The sequence below is a fragment of the Berkeleyomyces rouxiae genome, assembly GCF_048999995.1.
Source record: "Berkeleyomyces rouxiae strain 22BRR77 chromosome Unknown BrBRR77_ptg000009l, whole genome shotgun sequence".
Lineage (NCBI taxonomy): Eukaryota > Fungi > Ascomycota > Sordariomycetes > Microascales > Ceratocystidaceae > Berkeleyomyces > Berkeleyomyces rouxiae.
This window is the reverse complement of record NW_027396499.1, coordinates 692,211-715,163: the sequence shown is the minus strand read 5'-3', so window position 1 is coordinate 715,163 and position 22,953 is coordinate 692,211. Positions and strand designations below refer to the sequence as shown.

General features: G+C 53.1%; 6 protein-coding genes across 6 annotated transcripts; 2 read left to right on the top strand and 4 right to left on the bottom strand.

The window, feature by feature from the left end:
- Positions 1-21: 21 nt before the first annotated feature.
- BROUX77_006785 (uncharacterized protein) lies at positions 22-2,220 on the bottom strand (the record flags this gene model as incomplete). The annotated part of the gene is made up of 2 exons (XM_073751807.1): positions 22-819; positions 991-2,220. 2 exons carry the CDS (start codon positions 2,218-2,220, stop codon positions 22-24), a joined length of 2,028 nt encoding a protein of 675 aa, XP_073602932.1.
- Positions 2,221-5,296: 3,076 nt separating this feature from the next.
- BROUX77_006784 (uncharacterized protein) lies at positions 5,297-12,574 on the bottom strand (the record flags this gene model as incomplete). The annotated part of the gene is made up of 3 exons (XM_073751806.1): positions 5,297-7,932; positions 7,996-11,941; positions 12,008-12,574. The coding sequence occupies 3 exons, from the start codon at positions 12,572-12,574 to the stop codon at positions 5,297-5,299; spliced, it is 7,149 nt and encodes a 2,382-aa protein (XP_073602931.1).
- A 518-nt stretch (positions 12,575-13,092) lies between these two features.
- BROUX77_006783 (uncharacterized protein) lies at positions 13,093-15,063 on the top strand (the record flags this gene model as incomplete). The annotated part of the gene is made up of 1 exon (XM_073751805.1): positions 13,093-15,063. One exon carries the CDS (start codon positions 13,093-13,095, stop codon positions 15,061-15,063), a length of 1,971 nt encoding a protein of 656 aa, XP_073602930.1.
- A 2,046-nt stretch (positions 15,064-17,109) lies between these two features.
- Positions 17,110-17,600, top strand: BROUX77_006782 (uncharacterized protein; the record flags this gene model as incomplete). The annotated part of the gene is made up of 2 exons (XM_073751804.1): positions 17,110-17,230; positions 17,311-17,600. The coding sequence occupies 2 exons, from the start codon at positions 17,110-17,112 to the stop codon at positions 17,598-17,600; spliced, it is 411 nt and encodes a 136-aa protein (XP_073602929.1).
- Positions 17,601-17,909: 309 nt separating this feature from the next.
- Positions 17,910-19,218, bottom strand: BROUX77_006781 (uncharacterized protein; the record flags this gene model as incomplete). Its single annotated transcript, XM_073751803.1, has 2 exons — positions 17,910-18,550; positions 18,606-19,218. The coding sequence occupies 2 exons, from the start codon at positions 19,216-19,218 to the stop codon at positions 17,910-17,912; spliced, it is 1,254 nt and encodes a 417-aa protein (XP_073602928.1).
- Positions 19,219-21,083: 1,865 nt separating this feature from the next.
- On the bottom strand, positions 21,084-21,665 carry BROUX77_006780 (uncharacterized protein; the record flags this gene model as incomplete). Its single annotated transcript, XM_073751802.1, has 1 exon — positions 21,084-21,665. The coding sequence occupies one exon, from the start codon at positions 21,663-21,665 to the stop codon at positions 21,084-21,086; it is 582 nt and encodes a 193-aa protein (XP_073602927.1).
- Between the last annotated feature and the right edge of the window lie 1,288 nt (positions 21,666-22,953).

Here is a 22,953-nt window from a genome sequence, read left to right as displayed (position 1 = left end):
ATGATGGATGGAGCGCTGCTTTTAGCTTTCGTTTTGAGGCTTTGCTGGTGGAGCAATGGGACCCCAAACGCAGCTACCCCCGGTAGAGGCCGATGCTCCCTGTGGCTGATAGAACGAAGAGCTGGTATGGGATCGGCCACGAGTCTTGGCTTGGCCAGTCGTGGCGGCATGTGTGACACCTTGGCTAGAACCTTGACCAACTGTCGAGAGAAAGCCGGGAGGGGCACAGAGCCCTTGGCAGTCTTCAGAAGAAAAGGCATTGGCATTGCGACTGTTGGGAACTGTGTCTGGGACTGAGTTGTGCGATTGCTCTGCTGACATGGGGGCATTGCGAAGCGGGAGGGTGGTGCGATAGGCTGTGGAGGAGGAAGGCGAAGTCGAGATCGAGGTCGAGGTATTACCAGAAGCCTCTGAGCGCCAGAGTGTCCTGGTGTAGGCAGGTGAGGTTTGGGGCTGACTCTGACCTTGGCTTTGGGTCTGGGCTTGGGTTTGACGGCTTTCAGAGGGCTGGGTAGAACGTGCAGGGGCAGTAGACGTGCTTGGCGATTCTGAGGAGTTGGGAGAAGCCTCAGCGGCGTGGCCGGCAGAGGCTGTCTGGCGGAACTGTTGTAGACTCGACTGCTGGCGCTTCCACCAAAGCGGAAGACCATGGAAGAGACCTAATGAGTGCTGAGTCTCTTTGTCAATGGGCATTTCATGCTTGAACTTGCACCCCTGTTGAGTGAAGGCGCAAACACCTTCATGAACCCACTTATCGCAGAAGATCTTGGGCTTTTTCAGAGATGTTGACGATGACTTGGTGGCGCTTTCTACATGAGCCTATGGGATAAAGAAAACTAGGTTAGCAAGGTGCTGATATTTGGACGGTATCTACTTCAAAGAAGCTAGATGTGCTCGAGTGTGGCTGCCGACAGATGAGAAAGTAGCCTCGCGAATAGGGGCAGTTTCTCCTTGCATGCAGGACTGGGTCTATAGAGGATAGTGTCATACCATAGTGACGGGTTGGTTCATGGCCGGAACTCCCGTCGGTGGGGGGGAACGAGGAGTGGGAAGAACAACCAGACCAGAGCAGCCGTCCTGGAGAGCGGGGATGTCCTTCATGGCAGGAAGCATATCTGCAGGAACCAGCCGAGTGAACTTGCCATTGCCACGGTCAAGGCAATAACCATAGTTTGAGTCGATATCAGACTGCGTCAAGGCGACTGAGAGCTGTGGCTGAGAGGGAAAGGCGGCTATAGGCTGTTGTAGCTGAAGCTGACGTTGTTGATACTGCAACTGCTGTTGAAGCTGGTGGAACTGGTGAGGTACCAGGGAACCTGCTTGAGCTCCAGAATAGGGGGCGGAGGTCGCGTAGGCCTGGGAAGGTGCGTTGGTAGAAGTGGGAGGCGCAAATGGTGGAACAGATGAGTATTGGGCCATCTGCCAAACGTCTGTTGTTGAGGCGACTGAAGGCGGCGATTTAGACGTGTCCTGGTGAGAAGACAGACCCTGACCAGCGAAACCAAACTGCGACTGCGCCTGCAAGTGAGACTGCAATTGGGATTGGGAGTGAGGCTGCTTCATTGGGCTTTGGCCTGGCTGGTGGTGGTGAAGATGGGCATGCATGTTTACGCTTCTGCGTGCTTGTGGGTTCGTGGATATTGGTTGAGAGTGAACTGGCTGGCAAGGCTCATTCTTGATGCCCTGGTTTGAGAAAGAAGTCTGTGCAACATTGCCAGAGACAAATAGAGCATCGCGGTCGCCCATTGTGCGGGTACGAGTACCAATATGACCGTAGCTCCCGAGAGGGCCCTGTCCAGATGTAGATACCCTAGGAAAGCCAGAAGATCCAAAGGTCGGCAGAGGCGCAAGAGTAGGCAGTGGAGACTCATCCATGGAGTTATTCGCAGAAGTAATAGGGACGGTAGATCTAGTAGCGGCAAAATGGCGAGGAGTTGTCAGTGGGTCAGCTAAAGTGCTCAAGTGGCCGTAGTTGTTGAAGAGTTGCTGGCCGGCCTGTTTCTGCGAAATTCGAGGCTGGAGATATATGGAGACTTGATGGTCATGGTTATGGCCCATGCCGTCGCTGTTGTTCAAAGATACACTGTCCATGTCGAAAGAAGTATCACTTTGTAGATCGTTGGACAGACGGGTAACTATGCCTTCATTACGAAGGGAATCTGGAGTTATGGTCCCAGTGGGTGAGCCCATGAAAGTTAAGCCGGGGGGTGAAGTTGACATGTCCAACACCGACAGCTCAGTTGACAGCAGAAGACAATTGATGAGTAGTGCAAGTAGAAGACGCAAGACTCGGCGCAGGTGCAAACTGAGGAAGATGGTAGCACTTGTGGGTGGGGTTGAGAGACTAGCAAAGGGCTGGCAATAAGAAGACAGCAGCTGAAGAACAGCAGTACTGGCAGAAGATATAGAAGATATAAGAGAGCGGGTGGAACCAAGAGCAGAACAAAGAAAAAAAGAGATAAACTTGTTGATGGGTGAGCCAGAAGAATTCAGAAGAGGCTTCAAGATTCTAGGCTGCAGGTAGAACACAGAAAGAGAGAATCTTGCGGAGAGTGAGTCGTGATGAAGTGAACAGGCAGTTCTGCACAATGATTAAAAAGAATAAAAGGAAAGAAAAGATGCGAGATGTTGAGACAAGAAAGCAGGATATATGAAGGCGCTGGCCGAGAAGAGGGGTAAGGGTTCTGCTGTGTTTAGGAAGGCACAGAAGAGGGAAGAGATATCGGGCTAGGTAGTTGTATATTTACAAACAGGCTCGCGCCCTCTCCCAGCAACGAATTGGGGAATAAGATTAGGACGAATTGGAAGGTGGTGTCGAGTGTTTAGCCAATAGACGGCAGCACGGCGCTGTAGTTGCCGTTGTGGATGGGCGTTGTGGGCGTGATTGCCGTTGCTATTGCCATTGCCATTGCAGTTGCCATTTCAGTTGCTGGTTGCTGCTTGGGGAGCCATACATACATGGAAGGCCTGTGACCGACGACCAAAGAGACATCGGGCCGGCCGAAAGTCTAGTCTACTGTACTTTCCAAGCAAAAGGGCGCGCTGTCTGGACATGGTTATTGCTCGATATTTGCACCAGTCGCCTTGGCAGACACAATTATGCTGTAGAAGGTTTCTGGAAAGGGGACGGCGTACTTCTAGATGCCGCCGGGGCCTGGGACTAGCGCTTGGGGAGTGATATGACGACAACGACCAAAAGAGCAAGGGAAATGATGGGATGGAACACAGAACAGCCCCCGGTTTCTATTGGCTACTGCACGGTTCTGTGATGGGCAGAGAAACTTGCTGCAGAGACACAAGACCAAACAACGACGGCTCAATTACAGTGCCAGTGCATCACAACTACCAACACACTGATTGATACACATGTCCGTAAACATCAGTTGGGGGTTGTTGGGCAGATACTAATGGCTATTTTCCCTTTCATGGGGCTTGCTTTTGCGTCTTCCCCAGGCAACGAGCCACGGTCTATCAAGGAGTGAACTAGCCCAATCAACACTGCGAAATAGACCATCGGTGAAGAACAACTCTGGGCGAAACGACATCCAATATAGATTGACGGGTAGCCACCCGGACAAACAGGCACGCATATGCCCTCTCTCGCTGGTTGTCTGTCTGCATGCATATTGACGGGGTTCCCTGATCTTCTTTCCCGCCACCTTGTGTAGTGGCTCTTGCAGCGCTATTATTGTCTCTGTTTGGCTTCATTATTGTGGCTAATTTGACAAAAGGCACGGCAGTTGTTTGAGGCTCTTGTTCTCCTTCTCCGTGTCTTTGAGTCTATGATCCAGGCGTACACCCACACGTGCACACATGTAGCAGCAAGCTTGTTATGTTGTTGGAAATATGGGATTGTGTTTGTGCAATGCACGTGACAATCAGACGTTTCTCCCTCATTATTTTAGGTTCTGTGCGACCTGAGGAAGACGGGGCTAAAGGCAGGAGGAGCCTGAGCCCAGCGTGTAAGCTAAGCCCATCCTTCATCTGGCTTGAAGGCAGTTACCAGACCGATTTCAGCTGGTGTCGGTGTGGTAACTGCAAACGAAGATGCTACGCACAAGTACATGTGGATGTACATATGCGCAGGAGCCTCTTTCTTCTTTCTTCCTTCTTCCTTCTTGTCCAGCTTCTTCCATAATAGGAGCAATCAAAGGCCATGCAATTGAGAACCCCCTCCCCCCGAGTTGCCGAGCGGAAAGAACGCACACATACATATGTTCTGTTTCAGACTGGCTGTCTGCATGTTGCACAGGCTGGTGAAATCACAGCCCTCACAACCAGTTCCCAAACCCTCTCAAGTATACTTGCAGTTGAGTCGCGCGTGATTCGATCAAGAAATACACCGAAAATGGCCAAATACAACTGAGTACTTGCTGTTACATCTTGCCGTTCTCCGTGTATTAAACTTCACACTGGTAGCAGTTACTTGCAAAAACTGCTTGGAGGTACAAACGAAGCCCGGCTGATGAAAAGTGGATCAACCGGTGCATATCCACAGCAACGGCAAACAGCAACACACGCAACTGCTATTTCCAGTCATCGCCAAAGGGACCCCGCGCGACAACCGTGGCCCCGTATCGTGATACGCACGTATATATGAAAGTATTTTTATTTTCCCGTGCCAGCAGCGGAAGGCGTGCCAACAGGCAAACGAAATAGCTTCGGTCTTTCCTCGCCTGCCCAAAAGTACGAGTGAATATCTGTTTTTTATCTAACTACACCGGGAAACATGCCTTGGTCAAGACGTGGGAGAATGCATACAACAGATAAGGGTTGACTAGGGTTACATGGGAGTTGTGTGTATTTTCATAGTTAACGAGCTAGTCGGAGGGCGAGAACGAAATAGTAGATAACGCGGGCTCTGCAGGCGCTAAGGCACAACAAGTGGTTCGCCTACAACACTGGAGACTAGTTATAGGCAAAAACGCAACATGGATGTGCTGAGACCTGATTGAATAACCCTACATCCATCTATGACGTAGTTGGACAAGTCGAAGTACGCTCCGTCCGAAGAGAAAGCCCCACTCTACGGTAAGTGTATCAGTTTCGTGGATAGATGAACGCGTAGAGTAGTTAGGAAGAACCCAATCGTTAATAATTAACCGATTGGTTGTCACTAGTTGATTATCTCCCTAGGCCACAGCCTAGGGAGAACATGCTTGTGGAACACGAGTCATATTTCATCGTGCCCACCTGCCACGGTTTGTTATGATATCATCACTATATATTTTAATAGATATAAAAAGATGCATGAATTAGACAAGATCAAAAGCAAACCCCGCAAGAGCTATACCGGCTAATCCTTTCGTCGCAGAATGATGACTTTTCCCTCCTTCTCCGCCCTCTTGACCTGTTGAAGTGTATTATCTAAGACGGTTATGCTAGGCCGAAGGACTTTATCTGGTAGATCGAGCCGCTTCAGTGCTTCTATGGCTGTGCGGATCGACGAAGAAGATGGCTGGAGCAACTCAGGAACCTCAGAGTCCACCGGAGGTAGATTGGCGATGGCGGGAATTTCCTCGAGCTGGAAGATTTTGGGTAGCATAAACCGCAGCTCTTTCATTCCGAGGGACTGGGGAGGGATAGTGGCAGGCGTGGTAGAAGCAGGAGTAGCATTGGTAAACGCAGGAGTGGCAGACATAGCAGGATTAGGTGCAGGAGTGGCAGGCATGGCAGGATTAGGTGCAGGAGTGGTATGCGTAGCAGCAGGAGGCGCAGGAGTGGTATGCGTAGCAGTAATAGGCGCAGGAGTGGTATGCGTAGCAGTAATAGACGCAGTGGTGGGAAACATAGTGGTGGTAGGTGTAGTGGCCATAGGCGTGCCAGCTTTAGGCGTGGTGGTGGGAAACACAGTGGTGGTAGGTGTAGTGACCATAGGCGTTCCAGCGTTAGGCGTGGTGGTGATGGGGTTGTGTGGCATTTGAGTTGGAGGTTGCATCTGGTGGGAGAGATAACTCGAAATGGGTGGCTGATAAGGAGACCCTGGTGCTGACTGAGGTTGGGGACTCTGGGTTTGCCTCAGCGACTGTTGGGCTCGGTGTTGCAGGAGGGCCTGGCCCTGAGGCACAGGACCTGAATTTGCGGTAGGATGAGATGAGACGAACTGCTGGGCTCTTGGTACAGCAGCTCCGTTGTTCTGGACAGGCACTTGGTTGTACATGGCCCTAGGAGGCTGCGCTCGCTGAGACTGCTGGAGCATTTGTCGACGCTGCTGGGCCATCTGCTGAAACTGCTGGGCCATCTGCTGAGACTGCTGAGCCATATGTTGAGCCTGTTGAAGCATACTCTGGGGGTCCTGATACATATTTTGAGGTCGCTGGTGCAGGTTTTGAGGGCGTTGAGACGTATCTCGTGGCCGCTGATGCATGCCTTGAGGCCGTTGAACCGTATTTTGAGGCCGCTGGACCATATTCTGAGACTGCTGGGCATTCAACATGCGGTTTCCTGACGGATGACGCTGATGGGTCATGTTCAATGTCGACTGCGAGTGCGAGTGCATGTTGCGAGCCTGTTCTATCGGTATCGGAGGTCCAACAGTAACAACAGGTATGATCATGTTATTAGAATTGACGTAATAAACCTGCTGGCCACTAGGATATTGCATATTGTGGGGAGTAGGCGACGGCATTTGCCTTGGCTGAGCGGAATTTGATAGCGAGTTTGATGACAATTGGCGACGAAGAGAATCTGGCTGAACAGACTGATGGCGACTTGGTGGGACAGTATTTGATAATACTTGGGGTTGCGGAGAGGCATTGTGCTGAGTTTGCATCGGGAGATTCAAAGCTTCTTGGCCGACTTGGGGATACATGGATCTGTTAGGTATCGGCTGTGGTGCCCAATCGCCTTGATTCACTATTCCCAGAGAATTACGCTGATGCGGTGCGGGTGGTAGTGGCTGCATAGACTGTGAGCGTGCAAGTGGCGTGGGGTTCATGGCGACCTGAGGGGGGATGTGGTTCGGTTCCGCAGATTGCATGATCGGAGGAGATGTGGATCTCTTCATTGGGAATGGCATTGATGAAGGGGTTACAACGGGCTGTGCTTGTACTGCATTTGGCATGCCCGCAGAGTGCTTAGGAACCTGCTCTAGGTTTATCAGATGCGGCGATGAGGTGGAGGGCTTGTTAGTGTTAAGCGCAGGCCTAGAAGATACCGAGGTCTGCATTGCATGTGAGATAGTGGGGGGTTGCACAACAGCCTGCCCCGGGGTTGGCATAGACGAAGAGGATACAGAGGGCTGCACTGTAGTTGCAGGAACCGGGCCAGGTACATTTGTCTCAGGTCGAGTTGGCGCAACCGGAGGGGCAACCGGGCCCTGGAATCGGGTTGGCATGAAAGAAGAAGGACCGTAGGTCTGCATTGTTATGGGAGCAGGAGGGGCGTTTACAGGCATCGTTCTTTGACTCGGCGCATTCGGAGGAGCTACGCCCATTTGCCTATTATTTCCTGCAACAGAAGAAGATGCGGAAGGCTGTACCGTGTTTGGGAGGTTGAGGCAGGACGCAGGAGTCTGATTCTGATTTGATACAGCTGGGCTTGCCATCGGGTTCTGCGCCGGAGTTGTGGCAGTCGGACGAGATACAAAATCCCGCATTTGGTTTGTGACAGCCGTACTAAGCACCTGTGCCGGGATCTGCGGGTAGGGCCCATCTCCCCGCGGACGATTAGGTATAACGGGAAGGGCCAACGAGGTCTGCATCTCAGTGGACAAGGCTTGGGGATTTGTAGCTGTCTGCACATTGCCTGAGAGTCGCGGAGGACGCAACGAAGTCTGCAAGAAACCGTTCAAGGTATTATGTGACTTTGATGTGGGATTCATGCTGGGTGCCTTGTTATTATTGGGCAGAGGGGTTCGGGCAACCGCTACAACTGGTGCAATCGCTCCAGGGCCGATGACCGTGTTGTTGGCAGTGGCAACACTGCTGATGTCTGTTGAAGGTTAGTATAGCAATCCCAAGTCATGCCGACAAGAGGCGCATAATGTGAACTTACTATTAACTTCATCCGTGAGATCTATCACAGCCTGAGTGTCTTTGGATTGATAATCTTGGAACTCATCATCATCGTTAGCCTCCCCATCATCGTGATACAGGTCAAGGTCCGGTCCGGCTTCAGAAGTGGTAATGTCCGAGTCTTCCTTTTCAAACTTTGCGGCCTGGTTCATCCTGTAGTTGACAGCTCGGCGAACACGGCCACCACGGCCGAGAATCTCCTGCTTGGAGGCAATCTCTTGTAACATCTCAGCCTCACGTTGAGCTAGAATCTTCTGCCATGCCAGCGATGTGACGGCACCGCTCGTGTTATCCGTCTCACATCCAAGAGAATTTGTAACAGTCCCGCCACCCTCATTCGACCACACCTTGCCGTAACTAAACTGTGTATCGGGGCCTGCCTCCTGATCCTCCTTGGTGAAGGAACGATCGAGCAGCTTTTCGATGGCGGCCGCATCGTAGCGGATAATATCGCGCTGATAATCGTCTTTGAAGAGTGCTTCGGCGCCGTGTCTTAGCACACCCTCAAAGTCATCACCGTCCTTGGCAGTGGCACCCATCCGTTCAATCAGTGCGTGATCTAGGGCCATCTTCTTCTTGCTCATCTGCATAATTTTCTCCTCAACAGAGTCCTTGACCATGAATTGCAAGCAAAGAACCTTGTTCTTCTGGCCAATACGATGGGCACGTGAAAGAGCCTGAATATCTCGCTTGGGGTTGAAATCGGGGTCAAGGATGATGACAGTATCGGCTGTGGCCAAGTTGATACCAACTCCACCAGCTCCAGTTGTCAGGAGAAAGGCAAACAGCGGCGAGTTGGGCTGATTGAAGCGATCAATTCGCTTCTGTCGCTCCAAGCTGGACACCGATCCATCCAGCCGCGTCGCCTGTAAGCCCATACCAGCAAGGAAAACCTCCATGATATCCAGCTGGCCGAGGAACTGGCTAAAGATGAGCACGCGATGGCCCTGCTCTTTGAGTTTTGTCAACAGACCCTCCAAGAGAATCAGCTTGCCAGATGCTTCTACAAGATTGCGACGGGCAAGTTCCGGATCATCGGTTCGTTCCTCGATAGCACTCGAGTATAAAAAGGGGTGGCACAGACACATGCGCAATTGCATCAAAATGTTGTTGAGACTACCACGTTCGTTCTTTGCGATGGCGGTTTTGCGAAAGACGGCTTGAATAAGCTGCGGGTTCTTTGCCATGATAGACTTGCAAAGCTTTTCTTGTACCACGGTCATTGATACAGGCACTATGATTTGTGACATGGCGGGAAGGAACTTGAGCACGCCAGCCTTGGTTCTGCGCAAGAAGTATGGGTTGATCATCTGGTGCAGTTCACGAATCTTTTCAGAGTTGAGTTCACTGAACTGCAAGTCCAGCTTTTCTGCGTCAAAGGTGGGATCGATGAACTGCATGAGATTGAACAGCTCTCGGGTGTTGTTTTGCAGCGGCGTACCAGTAAGGAGTAGACGGAACGGGAATTTCATAGAGTTCAACGCCGAGTATAGTATACTCTTATCATTCTTCAAGCGCTGACCTTCGTCGACAACTAGGCCTGCCCAACGAATGCCGCGGAACCTTCTGCGTGTTTCTTCATCCTGTGCTGAATCAAACGACATGACAACGATGTGTGCCCTCATGTCGGAAGAGCCACCTGGGAACAATTCGTACTTGTGGGCCATGTTTTGCGCGTCTTTACCTCCGTAGTATGTCACTACACGGAGGTCGGGTGACCATTGTTTAATCTCACGACGCCAGTTGGGGCATGTCGAGTTGGGGACAACCACAAGAAATGGCCATACGCGAGGCTCCTCTGTGATGAGTGTAGTCAACAATGTGATTACCTGCACCGTCTTGCCAAGACCCATTTCATCAGCAAGAATGGCATTGTGGCCGCTGTGATATCGACGAAGCAACCAGTTGACACCCTTGAGTTGGTACTCCATCAGCTTGCCCTTCATGACTTCGGGCTGGTCAGACAGTACAATGTCGTCAATTGGGGCTCTCTTGAACTTGGCAACACGGTCCCACATTCGTGTGGACGACTCTTGATAGAAATACTTGCCGCAGAGGAATTGCTGGTAGGCCATGACGAATGAATGATACATGTCCAAGTTAGTCTCGTCTGGAGGGGCATCCCAAACAGTTTCGGTGTAAGGCAGGCCTTGGGGCTTGAAGTAAATCTCGGAGATTGCATCTATACGGTCAAAGTCTTGGTCGAAGTTTCTGGCATTGGGAGCTCCAGACTCGTACTTGACATCGAAGATGATGTCGACCATGAGAAATTCATCCGGGACTGCTTCCTCTATAGTTTTTTTGTATAACTCGTGTTCATCGCTCTTCCTGGCAAATGCTCGGCGTGAAGCACTTGCGGCCATAGAAAACACCCAAGGTCCCGGCATCCACGTAACATGGGCATAGGACTTGTTTTCCCATTTGACCAAGTACTCCTTATCGTCGTCTGAATATTCACCGTAAATCGGTATGACCTCGGGCTGAGTCTGAGTCGCCTCTTTGTCCGGTAATTCCGCTTCATTGTTGTTGGGTTCAGCATCCGAGACAAAGCGCCAGGCAACGAGAGCATTGACTTGGTCCACTTGGGACGCGCACAAGGAGCACTTCCAATCGAATGCATATTCTTCCCATCTTTTTTCTAGTGTTGATTCCTCTCCATTTTCCTCTTCATCGTCATGAGGAGGCAGATGATCACCATGCCATGCCCTCCGGCACTGTGAGCATCTAAACAGGGGATTCTCGGGGTTGTTGATAAGAGCCCGGTCAACAGGCGTGATGGGATCTACACCACCGTTTTGCTCACGGAGCTTTTCTTCTTGTTTTGGCGTTTTGCGCTTGGAGAAGGCAACACACGATTTCCCGACGACATGGCATGCCTGACACTTGCCGAACTCCGGTGCTAAATTGCTCTTCTGATGATGACGTCCGATACAAAAACGACATTGGAGAACAAAGTCGCCTTCTCCGACTTTCGTGACCATGTGTTCTCTGGCTTGCCGATTGCCAATACACGTGCGATGATAGGCCAAAGAGCACCCTTGACAGTACACCAGGCGTCCCCGGTCCTTTCCAGCAGATAGATTGCAGGAGTCGCATATTTGCATGTGCTTTTGCACAAATGGGATATCTTCTGAAACAGCATCTTTGAAACTTTCCTTGATGCTAATGGCTTTTGGTGTCTGTGACCTTTCCTCCGCTACCTGGAAGGATGTATAGTCCATCCCATCGGCTTCACGCATACTCTGCACGTTTCTTGTGGCCCTAGTAGATCGTCGCAAGTCTTCTTCGGACTCTGTCGATGGTTCAAAGGAGTCTGTTCTCTGTCGACCAGATCGGCGGGATTGTTTGGACACAGATGAGACACCTCTGCGCCCATGGTGACGTTTCGCAGAAGTAGCTGGAGTAACACTAGAACGCGTAAGGAAAAAGTCGTCATCTTCTTCATCGTCACTCGTCATGAAGGCATCGACATAAGAAACAACAGGCTGGGCAGGCATAGTCGTCCTACGACGTAGGTTTCTTGGTGGTGATATTTGAGATAGCTCATCCTCCGTATCGGCCATGAAATTCACACCAAGCGACCGGCGCATGGTTGTCTTTGTGCGAGTGTTCCGTCTCCTGGGCCTCACGTCGGAATCTTGACTGATGACTGATTCCTGTCGAGATCTTTCGGACATGGGCCGCAAGAAGCGCCGGATGGTCTGCTGGTGGGAAGCTGTAGCGATAGGGTTGTCGTCGAGATCGTCGCCATTGAGATCATCGTCATCTGAATCTATGCGAACTTTGTTGGGGCGGTGAGTCGAGATGCTCGAGTCGGAGTTGGATACATTGTGACGCCGCTTTAGCGGGTTGGTTGGGCGGCTCTTCGGGAACTTGTCGAGGGCATGTTTGCCATTTTCAATTTCCAAAAGAACGTCAAGTTCAACCTAGACTCTTTGTATTAGATATCCCAATTCTAGTCACAAGAACAAGCAAGACTAGCTAGCACATACCGTTTCATGGCGCCCATCATTATATACGACGTCGTAGAACTTATTGCCGTCGCCATCGTTTGATACGGCGAGGATCCGGTTCACCACATCGGGGAAGATTTCCTGGTATGAATCTTTGTCCAGCGGAGGCCCTGGAAGCACAATCTCGAACTTGACAGCCGCTGGCGCATTTTGTGATACCAAAACCGAGCCGTCCTCCAGAACAGACTCTACTGGCGCAGGTTTTGGTGGTGGTTCATTGACTTCTGGTTCCCGAGATACTGTCTGTGGAGGAGTCGGGGGTTTCTTTTCTGTCAGTCTCTGGGCGGCCGCGGAGAGAAGTCTAGCGGTGGGATCATTCACGGCCGTGAAGCCTCGTATCTTTGTGGCAGAGCCATCGGGTGGTTTTTGGCTCGATGAGATTCTGCTTAATCGGTGGTCGTTCAAAAGGGGCCCATTGGTGGTCTTTTCGGTACGGGGAGAATCTATAGCCATGCGATCGGTTGATGGAGTTTTGGGGCCGGCGGGAGGTGGTACCGGAGAGCCCCCAGTAGACCTGGAGTCTACGTCCATGACATCTGGATCCATTGTGTGTGGCGGTGGTGTTGCGAGCGAGTGGAAGTAGTGAGCTTGAAGATCGCGGCAGCTGAAGTGAATGTGGAGGTTTGTCGGGAGTTGTCGCAAAAAGGGACAAAATGATGGCAATCCAGCATGTACATGAAATCAACCAGACGCTGTTGGGCTGTGTGGACTCCAATAAATGCAGGCAAAAGCTTGCTGGGAGGGCGAGCTTCAGAAAGCTAAAGTGGTTCTACCTTGAAGCAGGAAATAGTGACCTATTATTTTTTATTGAGAAAATTCATCCTGCCAGTCGCGCAATTGCCCACAACCGATAACTTAGTCCTAACCAGATCGCGAGGTCACGCGGCGCGCTTTTCTCTAAAGTGTTTTTAGTGGGTCTTGGGTTACCAGGTGGTAGCCCCCGTTTTCCAGGCCTTTTTTTTTTTCAGGTTTGGCCGACATGTGAAATCTGGAATGCGACAAAAAATGGCATCAACCTCTGGAAACTCTTACTAAGGGTTTGTGAGTCCTGAGCCTGCAACATTATGTCTTCTACAGCGCTTCTGCGACTCGCCCAGGCGCCTTTATGCAGTCGTCTTGCGGCTCCCTCGCTGGCAGACTTTGTGCAAGCGCGTGCAGCATCGTCCTTTTCTGCTATTCATCGCGGGGTCAGGGCCTCGTCCAGGGCCACAGGCGGCCGCAGCTTTGGCAGACATGACCGCAACGACAAAACAAGAGCCGGAGGCTGGGACAAGAGGCCCGGATCCAGAGACAAGGGCATGAGCCGCATGTCAGACAGTGATATCCGCAAGGCTATTGCTGGAGAAGCAGGGGAAGAAGAATCTGATCGCAGGACCCGCCGAAGTCGCTTCCACGATGCCAGCGAGTCGCATGGAAAAAACAGTCTCGTTTATATGATGAAGTACGGTCCTTTGAAAGAAAAGGCCGACATGATTCTGTCGCAAAAGGCTACTGAAGCCTCTGCTGCCTCGAGAAAGGCCCGTGGCTTGCCTGAAGAAGAGCCCGAAACAGATAGCTTTCACCGTGATAGTGGTTCCTCATACACACCACGAAAAAGAGACTCGGACTTCCAATTCTCAAGAGAACGATTTAATGACCGGAAATCTCCAGGCTCCTTTGAAAATACAGGCCGCTTTTCAGAGCGGTCTCCGAGATCATCCGGCAGACGCTCCTCTGCGCCTTCATTGAGGGACCGGGACTCCAGCCGGTCCTCATTTGGCGGCAACAGAGATTATGACCGCAATATGACACCCAGCTTTTCAGATAAGCCTCGCCGCGAAAGAACCCAGCATGACATGGACCGGAAGGACTTTGGAGACCGTAGAAGTTCTAGTTCTAGACAAGACCATGGTTTCCAGCGCTCTAGACGGCCCGACCACGCCCAAAATCTGAGCAAGGACTTAACATTCAAAGAGGACCGCAAGCCGGCCATTATTGGCAGCCCTGTTGTCCCCTACACTACAGCTGCCTCACAATTCATCTTTGGAAAGTCTGCCGTCAAGGCTGCCCTGCACGCCAATCGCCGTAAACTCTACAAACTGTATATTTACAACGGAGACAACCGCAAGGGCGCGCGCGACGATGCCTTGTTTATTTCTCTCGCCAAGAAGAACGGAATCGCCTGGGAGCTTGTTCCCACCAACGGCCAGCCCATGATGGATCGCATGAGCCAGGGTCGCCCCCACAATGGATACATCTTGGAGGCATCGCCTCTGCCCCAGCCGCCAGTCGTATCTCTTGGAAGCTGCTCGTCTAGTGGAAAGTACAAGAGCTTTGAGGTTAAGTTGGGGTTTCAAACACGCGAAGAGCATGCCATTAATGGCGCTGACGATCAAGTGGTCTATGACGGCCTGTCAAAGCCAAACCCGCTGGTGCTACTACTCCATGAAGTAGTTGACCCTGGTAATCTGGGCGGCATCATACGCACAGCGCACTTCATGGGCGTATCTGCAGTTGTCATCACGAAGCACAACTCGGCGACACTCACGCCAATCGTGATGAAGGCGGCAGCCGGAGCTGCTGAACAGATGCCGGTGCTCGTGGTCGAAAACCCAACCGACTTTGTCGAGAAGAGCAGAGATGCCGGTTGGCGTATATTTGCTGCGGTGGCTCCAGACCTGCGCAATGCTGAGCGCCACGCAGCAATCGATGTGATTGCCGAGTTGAACCCGCTCGCTACTTACCCTTCCATCTTGGTTCTTGGAAGCGAAGGCCAAGGTATCCCGAGACATCTACGCAAGCGGATCGATATGGACGTGAGCATCCCCCGCCTGGCTCCGGCCAGCGAGGTCGACAGTCTCAATGTCAGTGTTGCTGCAGGCCTGTTGTGCCATGCGTTTTTGAAGAGACATCCTGATGAGGCGGTCAAGAGCGATCCCGTGGCGGCGGCAATGGGCATGGGCGAGGCGACCTTGTCTGTTGAGGCGGTGACTTCTGCGCTGGCTTCTGTGCCCGAGGCCGCGACCGAGGAAGACGACGGTGAGAGTCTCTTTTAGGCACTGCCACAGATTATTTGCTATAGCCAGCCATGCATCCCGATTGCGGGGGATCTCCGTTCATCTGTATTACTACCCACTCTGTACACTAGAATAGCATGATATCTACAAGTCTAGACTAGACGCATTTAGCCACGGTAATGGCGTTCCCATAACTAGTATTGCAAGCTTTAATGTTGAATGTTTGCCGCGAGCACTTTGTAACTGTGTATCAAGTAGTTCTGCATGTGCAACTATGAGAACCCTGAGGGCCAACTCAACCTCTTGGTCCCCGCATTGACACAACATCCGTCTCTTTGTTTTTTTTTCTTCTTCATTATTCTTTCTCATGCTTCATTTGCAGTTGTCATTCGTTTCTGCTTCTCTGGCTCTGTCCATCCGATGTGCATTCTACATCGTCCTTTCTCTCGCCAATCCCGGCTTGCTTTACAATATGGGCCAACTCCAACTTAGCATCGTCTTCGACGGCACAGTCCTCAAGTCACCGTCAATTTATAGCAGCTTTCAAAGTCCATTTCAAGTGGCTTCTGCGGGTTCTAAGACCCGTTCTCATCAACATTCGAGCTGTTGGAGTAGAGCTGATGTGACAAGCCAGCCCCAGAACGTCCCCGATTGCCTTTGCATTCGCTGGCCCATGCATACGCCGAAATAACGATAGCGCCTTCGATGTGAGCGGCTGGCCAAGCTTTAGTTTTCCTGGTGCAGCGAGGCGGTTTATATATTCTGTGAAAACCGGACTCTCCTCTGCCCGAATGGACTTACCACGCTCCGAACCGCCGTTTTCTTTCGCCGACCTCCAGTTGGGCGCAAAATATGCATTGCAATTCCAAATATCACCGGCGTGAACCGCAGCCGACAGGATAGCCATTGATCACTATTCTCGTCCCTGCGCACACACCCCCATCCATGCCCATTGTCCATCTTCATGCGGCCGTAGCGGCCAGAGAAACAGGTCTCTCCTCATCACTGCTTCCGCATGAGAAGTTAGACTACTACTACAGGGATGATTTCTGTACATATCTTGTTTCAGCAGTCGAACAGATCATGACAAATAACACATGCAGAGTGCAGTGGGACGAGTCTGAAAACCAAGTACTTGAAGCTGAGGCTCAACGTGAGGTCGGGTTGCGCGCGATTGCTGTCAACGAAACGTTGAATTGTTTTGGCCGTTTCCAGGATCAAAGCGTGGAACACCAGCCAGCGAAGAAAGTCACTGAGACTCGTAAGTTCTACGACTGCTATTTCGTCCGGGCCGCTGTTTGACGAGCAGATTCTGACCATGTCTGTTTAGGCTTAAGAACGGACCGACGACATATCAAGACGACCAACTATGAATCACCCATGCGAAAAGTTTCAAGTCTACTCGCAAATGTTACCAAGGCTCTGACTCTGGCCCAATGGGAGTAATCAGCAGAGTCGTTATCGCGGTTGCAGATTGTCCGCAAGTCGCTGTTTTTTGTCGAGCTCGCCGCCCTTGCCATGGAGCGCCCATAATGCAAGGCGCCTTGGAAACTGGCCATGTTTCTGAGCCTGCTTCCTTCTCGGCTCCTTCAACGAAGCTCCAGTGTGCTTGGAGGTCTTCGCTAGCTTCAAATCAAGCCCAGTCATTGACCTCTATGCAGGCGAATCAGCAAGGAAAAAAAACACACGCACGCCCCGAGGAGCTTACGAGCTTCGTCAGACCGTACCGTTTGATGATTTATCTCTGTGTTTCCGTCATATATCTGGGATGTGGCAACTAAGCAGTAGCGAAGCTCTCTCATACCAATCGAGACCCGTGGAGAAGGGAATACATAATACTGTGAAATAAAGCAGTTTTCGCCGGGTCAAAGTGGGCAGCTGGAAATTGGAGCTTCGCTATAAAACCCCGCCACAGCTCCCCTCGGCGAAAAAGTCTGTCGATATTTTCTTCTCCATCAGCCAACGCTCGGTTTTTCCTATCCATCTCTTTCTTCGCCCACCAAGATTCAAACTCTCGGCCTTCTGAGTAGTCCCGGAGCTCAACCAATATCAAGACTCTTTCCAACAAATACCACACCCACCAAAATGACTCTCACCGGACACTGCCTCTGCAAGGCCGTCACTTACACAGTCGACATGGAGAAGCCTCTTCTCGTTGGCTACGACCACTGTGATGATTGCCAACGCCAGAGCGGCTCTACCTACTGTATGCTTATCTCCCCCGTACCCTCCGTGAGATGTACAACAAGCAACAGTCTTGCTAACAAACCACCCGTCTCTCTGCAGCTCTCGTCTTCGTGTGCAAGAAGGACAAGGTCACGTTCAAGGGCCCCGTCAAGTCCTACGCCGGCAAGGCCGACTCGGGCAACACCGTGCACCGCATTTTCTGCTCCGAGTGCGGCTCTCCGCTGGCCCACGATCCCGAGGCCGCGCCCGAGATCATTGCCATGAAGGGCGGCTCGCTCGACGTTGAGCTCAAGAAGACGTTGCAGCCCGATACGGAAATCTGGACCGCTAGCAAGCTGCCTTTCTGCCAGGAGCACCTGGCCAAGCCCTTCACCAACATGCCTCAGTAAATAGGCTAGTTGATCGTTTTACATATATGCGCTGGTAGTTTACAGAAACAAATGAAATGTAAATGATAATTGAGAGCCAAACATGACCCTAAAAAACGCGCCAAGTTTCACATTGTGTTGTGCCAGTATCAAGAGAAAGTAAAATCAGTGCTGCATTATCTACGTCATAGTTACCAACAAGCCATGCATCCTTTCCGTAGATTTGGCCACTGGCCCAGTGCCATTAACAAGTCAAAATCTTCAATATATACATACAAGAACAAAAAGCGACAGCCAGAAGCATCCCTGATAGACATAAATGACTGCTTCTCACGTCATAAAGAGCAACACTGTGCCGACCGTAGCTACGGCCAGCTCAGCCCACGACCCCACGACCCAACCGGCCAGCCCGGCCGCCCGCGACGCGCCCGACGTAGCCAGCTGTTTACTCACAGCGGCCGTCTCCTCGGCGTCGGCCAGCGTACAACTAACGACGCCGCACTCGTAGTTGTCGGGACAACAACCGGCGGCGGCGACGCCGTCGATTGCATCGCACAGGAACCAGCCCTGGGCGCAGGTAACCGCGGCAGACGCTGCCGCGCTGGCTGCTGGCGCGTCGCTGGCGGGCACGGCAATGACCAGGTCGGAGCGGGTGACGATGGCGGTCATGCTGGTCGGCGCGCAGGATGTCTCGCGGCAGTCGCGGCCGGTCTGGCAGCAGCCGCCGCCGTGGCGGGCGAGACATGGGTAGTACCCGGTGGGACAGGTGTCGAGGGATTCAGTGGTGGTTGGTGTGGGTGTGGTGGAGGAAGAGGACGACGAGGTGGTGGTGGTGGTGGTTGTGGTAGTGGAGACGGGCCGGAATGGGGCGGCGGCGGTGGTTTCGGTGGAGGTTTCGGAAGCGTCTTGGGTGGTTGAGGCGGTGCTAGCGCTGGTGCTGGATGATTCGGTTGTTTCGGAGTTCTTGATGCCTAGTTCAGTGCGTTAGTCAAGATCTTTATCGGCTTGGACTTATCACCAACTTACAGACTGAGCCTGCACAGGTATACCCAGCTAGACAGCATCCGCCGCCCAGGCTCAAAGGACAAGTTACGGCATCTGCGGGACAACTCGCCACGGCACCGGAGCAGGACGACCCGGCAGGGCAGCAAGCCACATTACCCGTGCTCTCATCGTCGACCTCGACGCACGTCTCAGAAGATGCACAGCACTTATCCGACTGGCCGATGCCAGCGCAGCTCTCAAACCCGGCCGGACATGAATTGCGGCCCTGGAGCACCTTGAGCGCCTCCGCTGCGCGCCGGAGCTTGTCCCACGGCAGCGGGCCGTCTGCACGTGTCTGGTGGCGGCGAAACACGGGCTGCTTGACCTGCGCGTCCTCGCCGCGCGGCCGCGGCCGCTCGGGGCTCGCAGGCAGGTACAGCCGGTCAAGGAGCACGGCAGCCGCCGCAGCCTCGCGCGGGGCCAGCGGCATGGCGGATTCGCCGTCGGGCGCAAAGGCCTGGTAGGCCGGGTAGAACTTCTCGGCGGGGTCGGCGGGCATACGGCGCACGGCGAGCGGCAGCGCGGACGCATCGAAGCATTCGACGGGGCAGGCGAGCAGCGCGGCCACGAGCGGGCCGAGTGTGCGGATGTGCATTGTAGGGAGGCGGCGAAGGGCGAGCGTGGATGGAATGGAATGGCGGTGACGCAGGCGAGGATCGGGGGGGGGGGTGTGGTTGGGCTGGATTGTTGGCGAGGGAAGCAAGTGTGTGCGGGTTCGCTGGAGCCGTTGCTTCGGCTGGCAGAGGGACGGCCAGCGTGTGTCGGAAATAGAACGTTTGGGCCGGTGGAAATTCTCTGCCGGCAACGTGTGCAAGTTCATTCGAGTCTGGTGAGCGAATGGTGAAGCTGTGCCCAGCGGAGACTGTGATTGGCCAGAGCAGGCAGTCGATTTGATGGGTGGATTTTCTTTGTTGACTTTTCAATGTGGGGCGCTGCTGTTTGCCAGGGCAACGAGACTGAGTCAGCCAGAAATCAGAGACAGAAATCGGTACCTGTTCGACAACTCGGTGAGCAGCCAGTGCCGGTGCTAAAATTGGGGGAGCACGGGTGCGAAAGGCGAAAGTTGGAGGTACATGTGTACATACACACAGCTACAGCTACATATTTGCGTGTACCCAGTACATTAGCATGTACCACGAGGACACCAGTACGCCGTGATTCGTTCCGGCAAGCCCCCAAGTCCGACGGCGACGATCAGGAAAGCGAAGCCGTACACAGGGCGTCATGCGTGGTGGTCCAGGGCGGCATGGGAAGAGAAATACGCGACGCCCAGGGCTTGAACTACTTTGAGTTGGCGCTTCACCACTTGTGCAACATGGACACCACCACCACCACCCACCAGGTCTCGTGTGCCAGCAGGCCAAGACAAAAGCGAAGACACATAACCATGGCCACCAATCGCCTGGCAGCACATGGGGACAAAGGAAAGCGTGCCTCGGGGGCTCGACAAGGCTGCATGCTTGCCACCGTGATTGGGACGCATGGACGTCTCGGCCGTGGAGGCAGCAGCAGGCGCTCTCAGTGCGCCGTCGGTACATGGCCACACAGCCATAGCAGAGGTGAACAGTTGTTGTTGTGTGGCCACAGGGGCATTCAAGCATGTCAGAGCAAATACACACAGAGAGAACCGAGACAGGAGAGGAGACAAACAGGGAGAAAAAAGAAACAAGACTGAAGAATTCCTTTGTAACAAGCAAACCAAGCGGACATTAAACAGCAACGCCACGCATCCATTACGCAGTAGTATCTAGAGAACACGAAGAAAAAAAAGTAATAAAAAAAAAGAAACACCCAATGCCAGCCCGTTTGGTTTCGGTTTCTTCTTCTCCGCCTGGTCTCTCGGGCTGGCGTGGAATTAAGATAGCACAAGGTAAACATCACACGTCTCGCCAAGAAACAACAACGCAGTGCAAGTAGTTAGTAGTCAACAGAAAGAAGCATACAAAGAAAAAAAGAACAAATGTCAAGGACAAGAGAGAGATCTAACATGAAGGATCCGGACACGAGGCAAACAGGAGGGAGACCCAGAGGAAAGGCCTCCAGCACAAAGATAGAGAGGGCCGCCCATTGCTAGTCTGGTTGAGCCTGGTCTCGGACCCGGACGCCCTGATCAAGGCGTGCGTGTGGCGTACGTGCGAATTGTTTGTGTGGTGTGGGAGGAGGGAGTGCGTATGCTTAGTTTTCTTTTTTTTTTGTTGCCGCAAATAGAGTGACGTCAGGGCCTGCGCTGCCACGCAGTTCGAAGAAAACTGCCAACTAGACTCGCTCCAGTGACAGGCCCTAAGCGAGGCGAGCCAGGCTAGGGGGCTGACTTTGACTTGGGGTGTCGTGTCTGTCTCTAGGGGCCTCGCAACCGCTAAGAATCCGGCACTACCAGGGCTGGTAGAATGGTAGAAAGAGAGAAGGAGCGAAAGACCCTGAGCAAAGCCAGCCGTCTGGGCGAGTGCATGGCTGGACCATCTACACAGCGGGCGTCTTGTCGTACTGGACAAAGGCTTTGCTGGTCTGCTCGAGCAAGCGCTTTTGCATGGGCAGCGGCTGGTTGGCGCTGGCCTTGCGCAATGCCTCGGCGTCGATTTTGTCGGCGGTCATATTCAGGTCAATGTAGCCCTCGTTCTCGAGCTCGGCGAGCACCTGCTGGCACCAGACGCGCGAGCTGAACTCGTCGCCGTGGCTGTTGGTTTTGGTGATGAGCACGCGGCCGACGCGCGAGCACAGCGCGGGCCGCAGCATCTCCTCGACCTCGGCCAGGCGCAGCACCAGCAGCAGCGCGCCGCTGGCGGCTCGCGCCTCGATCTGCGCGGCCGTCTGCGGCGTCGACGAAAAGGCCCAGCGCTGGTGGCTGGCCTCGGTCGGCTCGAGAAGGTCGCCCTCGGACGTGCTTCGTGAGATGATGAGCGCCCAGCGGTGCGGCGGTGCGGGCGAGGCCGAGGACGGCGGTGGACTGGCGGCTGATACCAGCAAGTAGAGTGTCTGCGGATCAAAGTTGAAGGCGGGTTCTGAAAGTGATGGAGTGGGTGACGGTGACATTGTGTGTGGCATGGCTCGGGTGCAAAGGTCCAGACTGGCTACGCAGAGGTCTTGGTGCAGGCAAGTAGAAGCAGTGAATTAGAAGCTGGAGTACAGGAGCTGAGTAATGGAGTCCGGGTGGGAAGAGTCTGCAAAGGGCGCTTTTATGTGACAATGATCAGCAGGAGAGGGGAGGGGGTGGGCGGTCACTATGCGTAGGATTAGGAGCAAATGTGGGTGCCGGAAGAACAAACAGAGGCTTCGAGACCAAAACAATGGTAACGTGGAGGCAGAGGAATATGTCGAGATATGAACAAATCAGTAAAAAGAAGGGTGCCAGTATGAGCAGGAAGATCACTGCCGCGGCTTAAGCGGTGTCAAGGGGGGCGGCAGAGCAACATATTATATAGTTTGGCTGGGTACCAAGGACTAATACGGCTGCAGAGACACCAACACACGTCTAAAACACAAGGGCAGCCAGAGAGAGAGAGACTCGGGCGGGCAATCAAGAGGAGCCTTGGCAGCGCACACAGAGCCAGTCGGAGAAGCAAATGGGCTGGCCTGCTCACTTTGTGAGTGTGTGTGTGTGGCCGGCGCCCAGCTCGACGTCCAGGGCCAACCAACATGCAAGCTGGTCCCAGACGCGAGAGCGTGGATGCTGGAGACGCGGAGCAGAGGAGAGGGGGGGACGCCCTGTGGGTTTGTCCTGCAGCCCACCGCCCGCCAGAGCAGCCGAGACGTAGTTGGTGCTGGTGGCATCAAGGCGTGGCAGGACGGGGGCACGGGGGATGTGTACAGGTGTCGGTAGGCCTGCTTATAGTCTACAGCTCTGGATTGCAGCAGTCTGGCCATGTGTCTGTCTGTCTGTCTGTCCATGTACTCTGTCTAAATGTACATACATACAGACGTGGCGGTGGGGAGACCTCTGTGGAAAACGGCAGCATTTGGGCGAGCCTGTGGTGATCTGACAACAAGAAGAGCTTGTATTTTTCTTGTTCTGGCATCAGGCACCAGGCACCAGGCCATCCATGCCTGCGAACAATGTCGTCATGGCGCCCTGTTCGATTTCAAATCCATCGCCTTCACTGCCATTCTGCTGCGCCCTATGCCCGGCCGGCTGCAAGGACAAGTACCAAGGGAAGTATAGAAACCCATGTCCCACTTATGCCGTCCGCTAACCCTCAATGACGTCGTCTCACAGGTACAAGTACCACTCGTATAGAGTCGTGGAAACAGAGAGACACCACAAACAGACGCAACCATGTATTTAACCTTCTACACATGTCCCGGCCAACGCGCCATCGCCGCTTCGGGACACCTG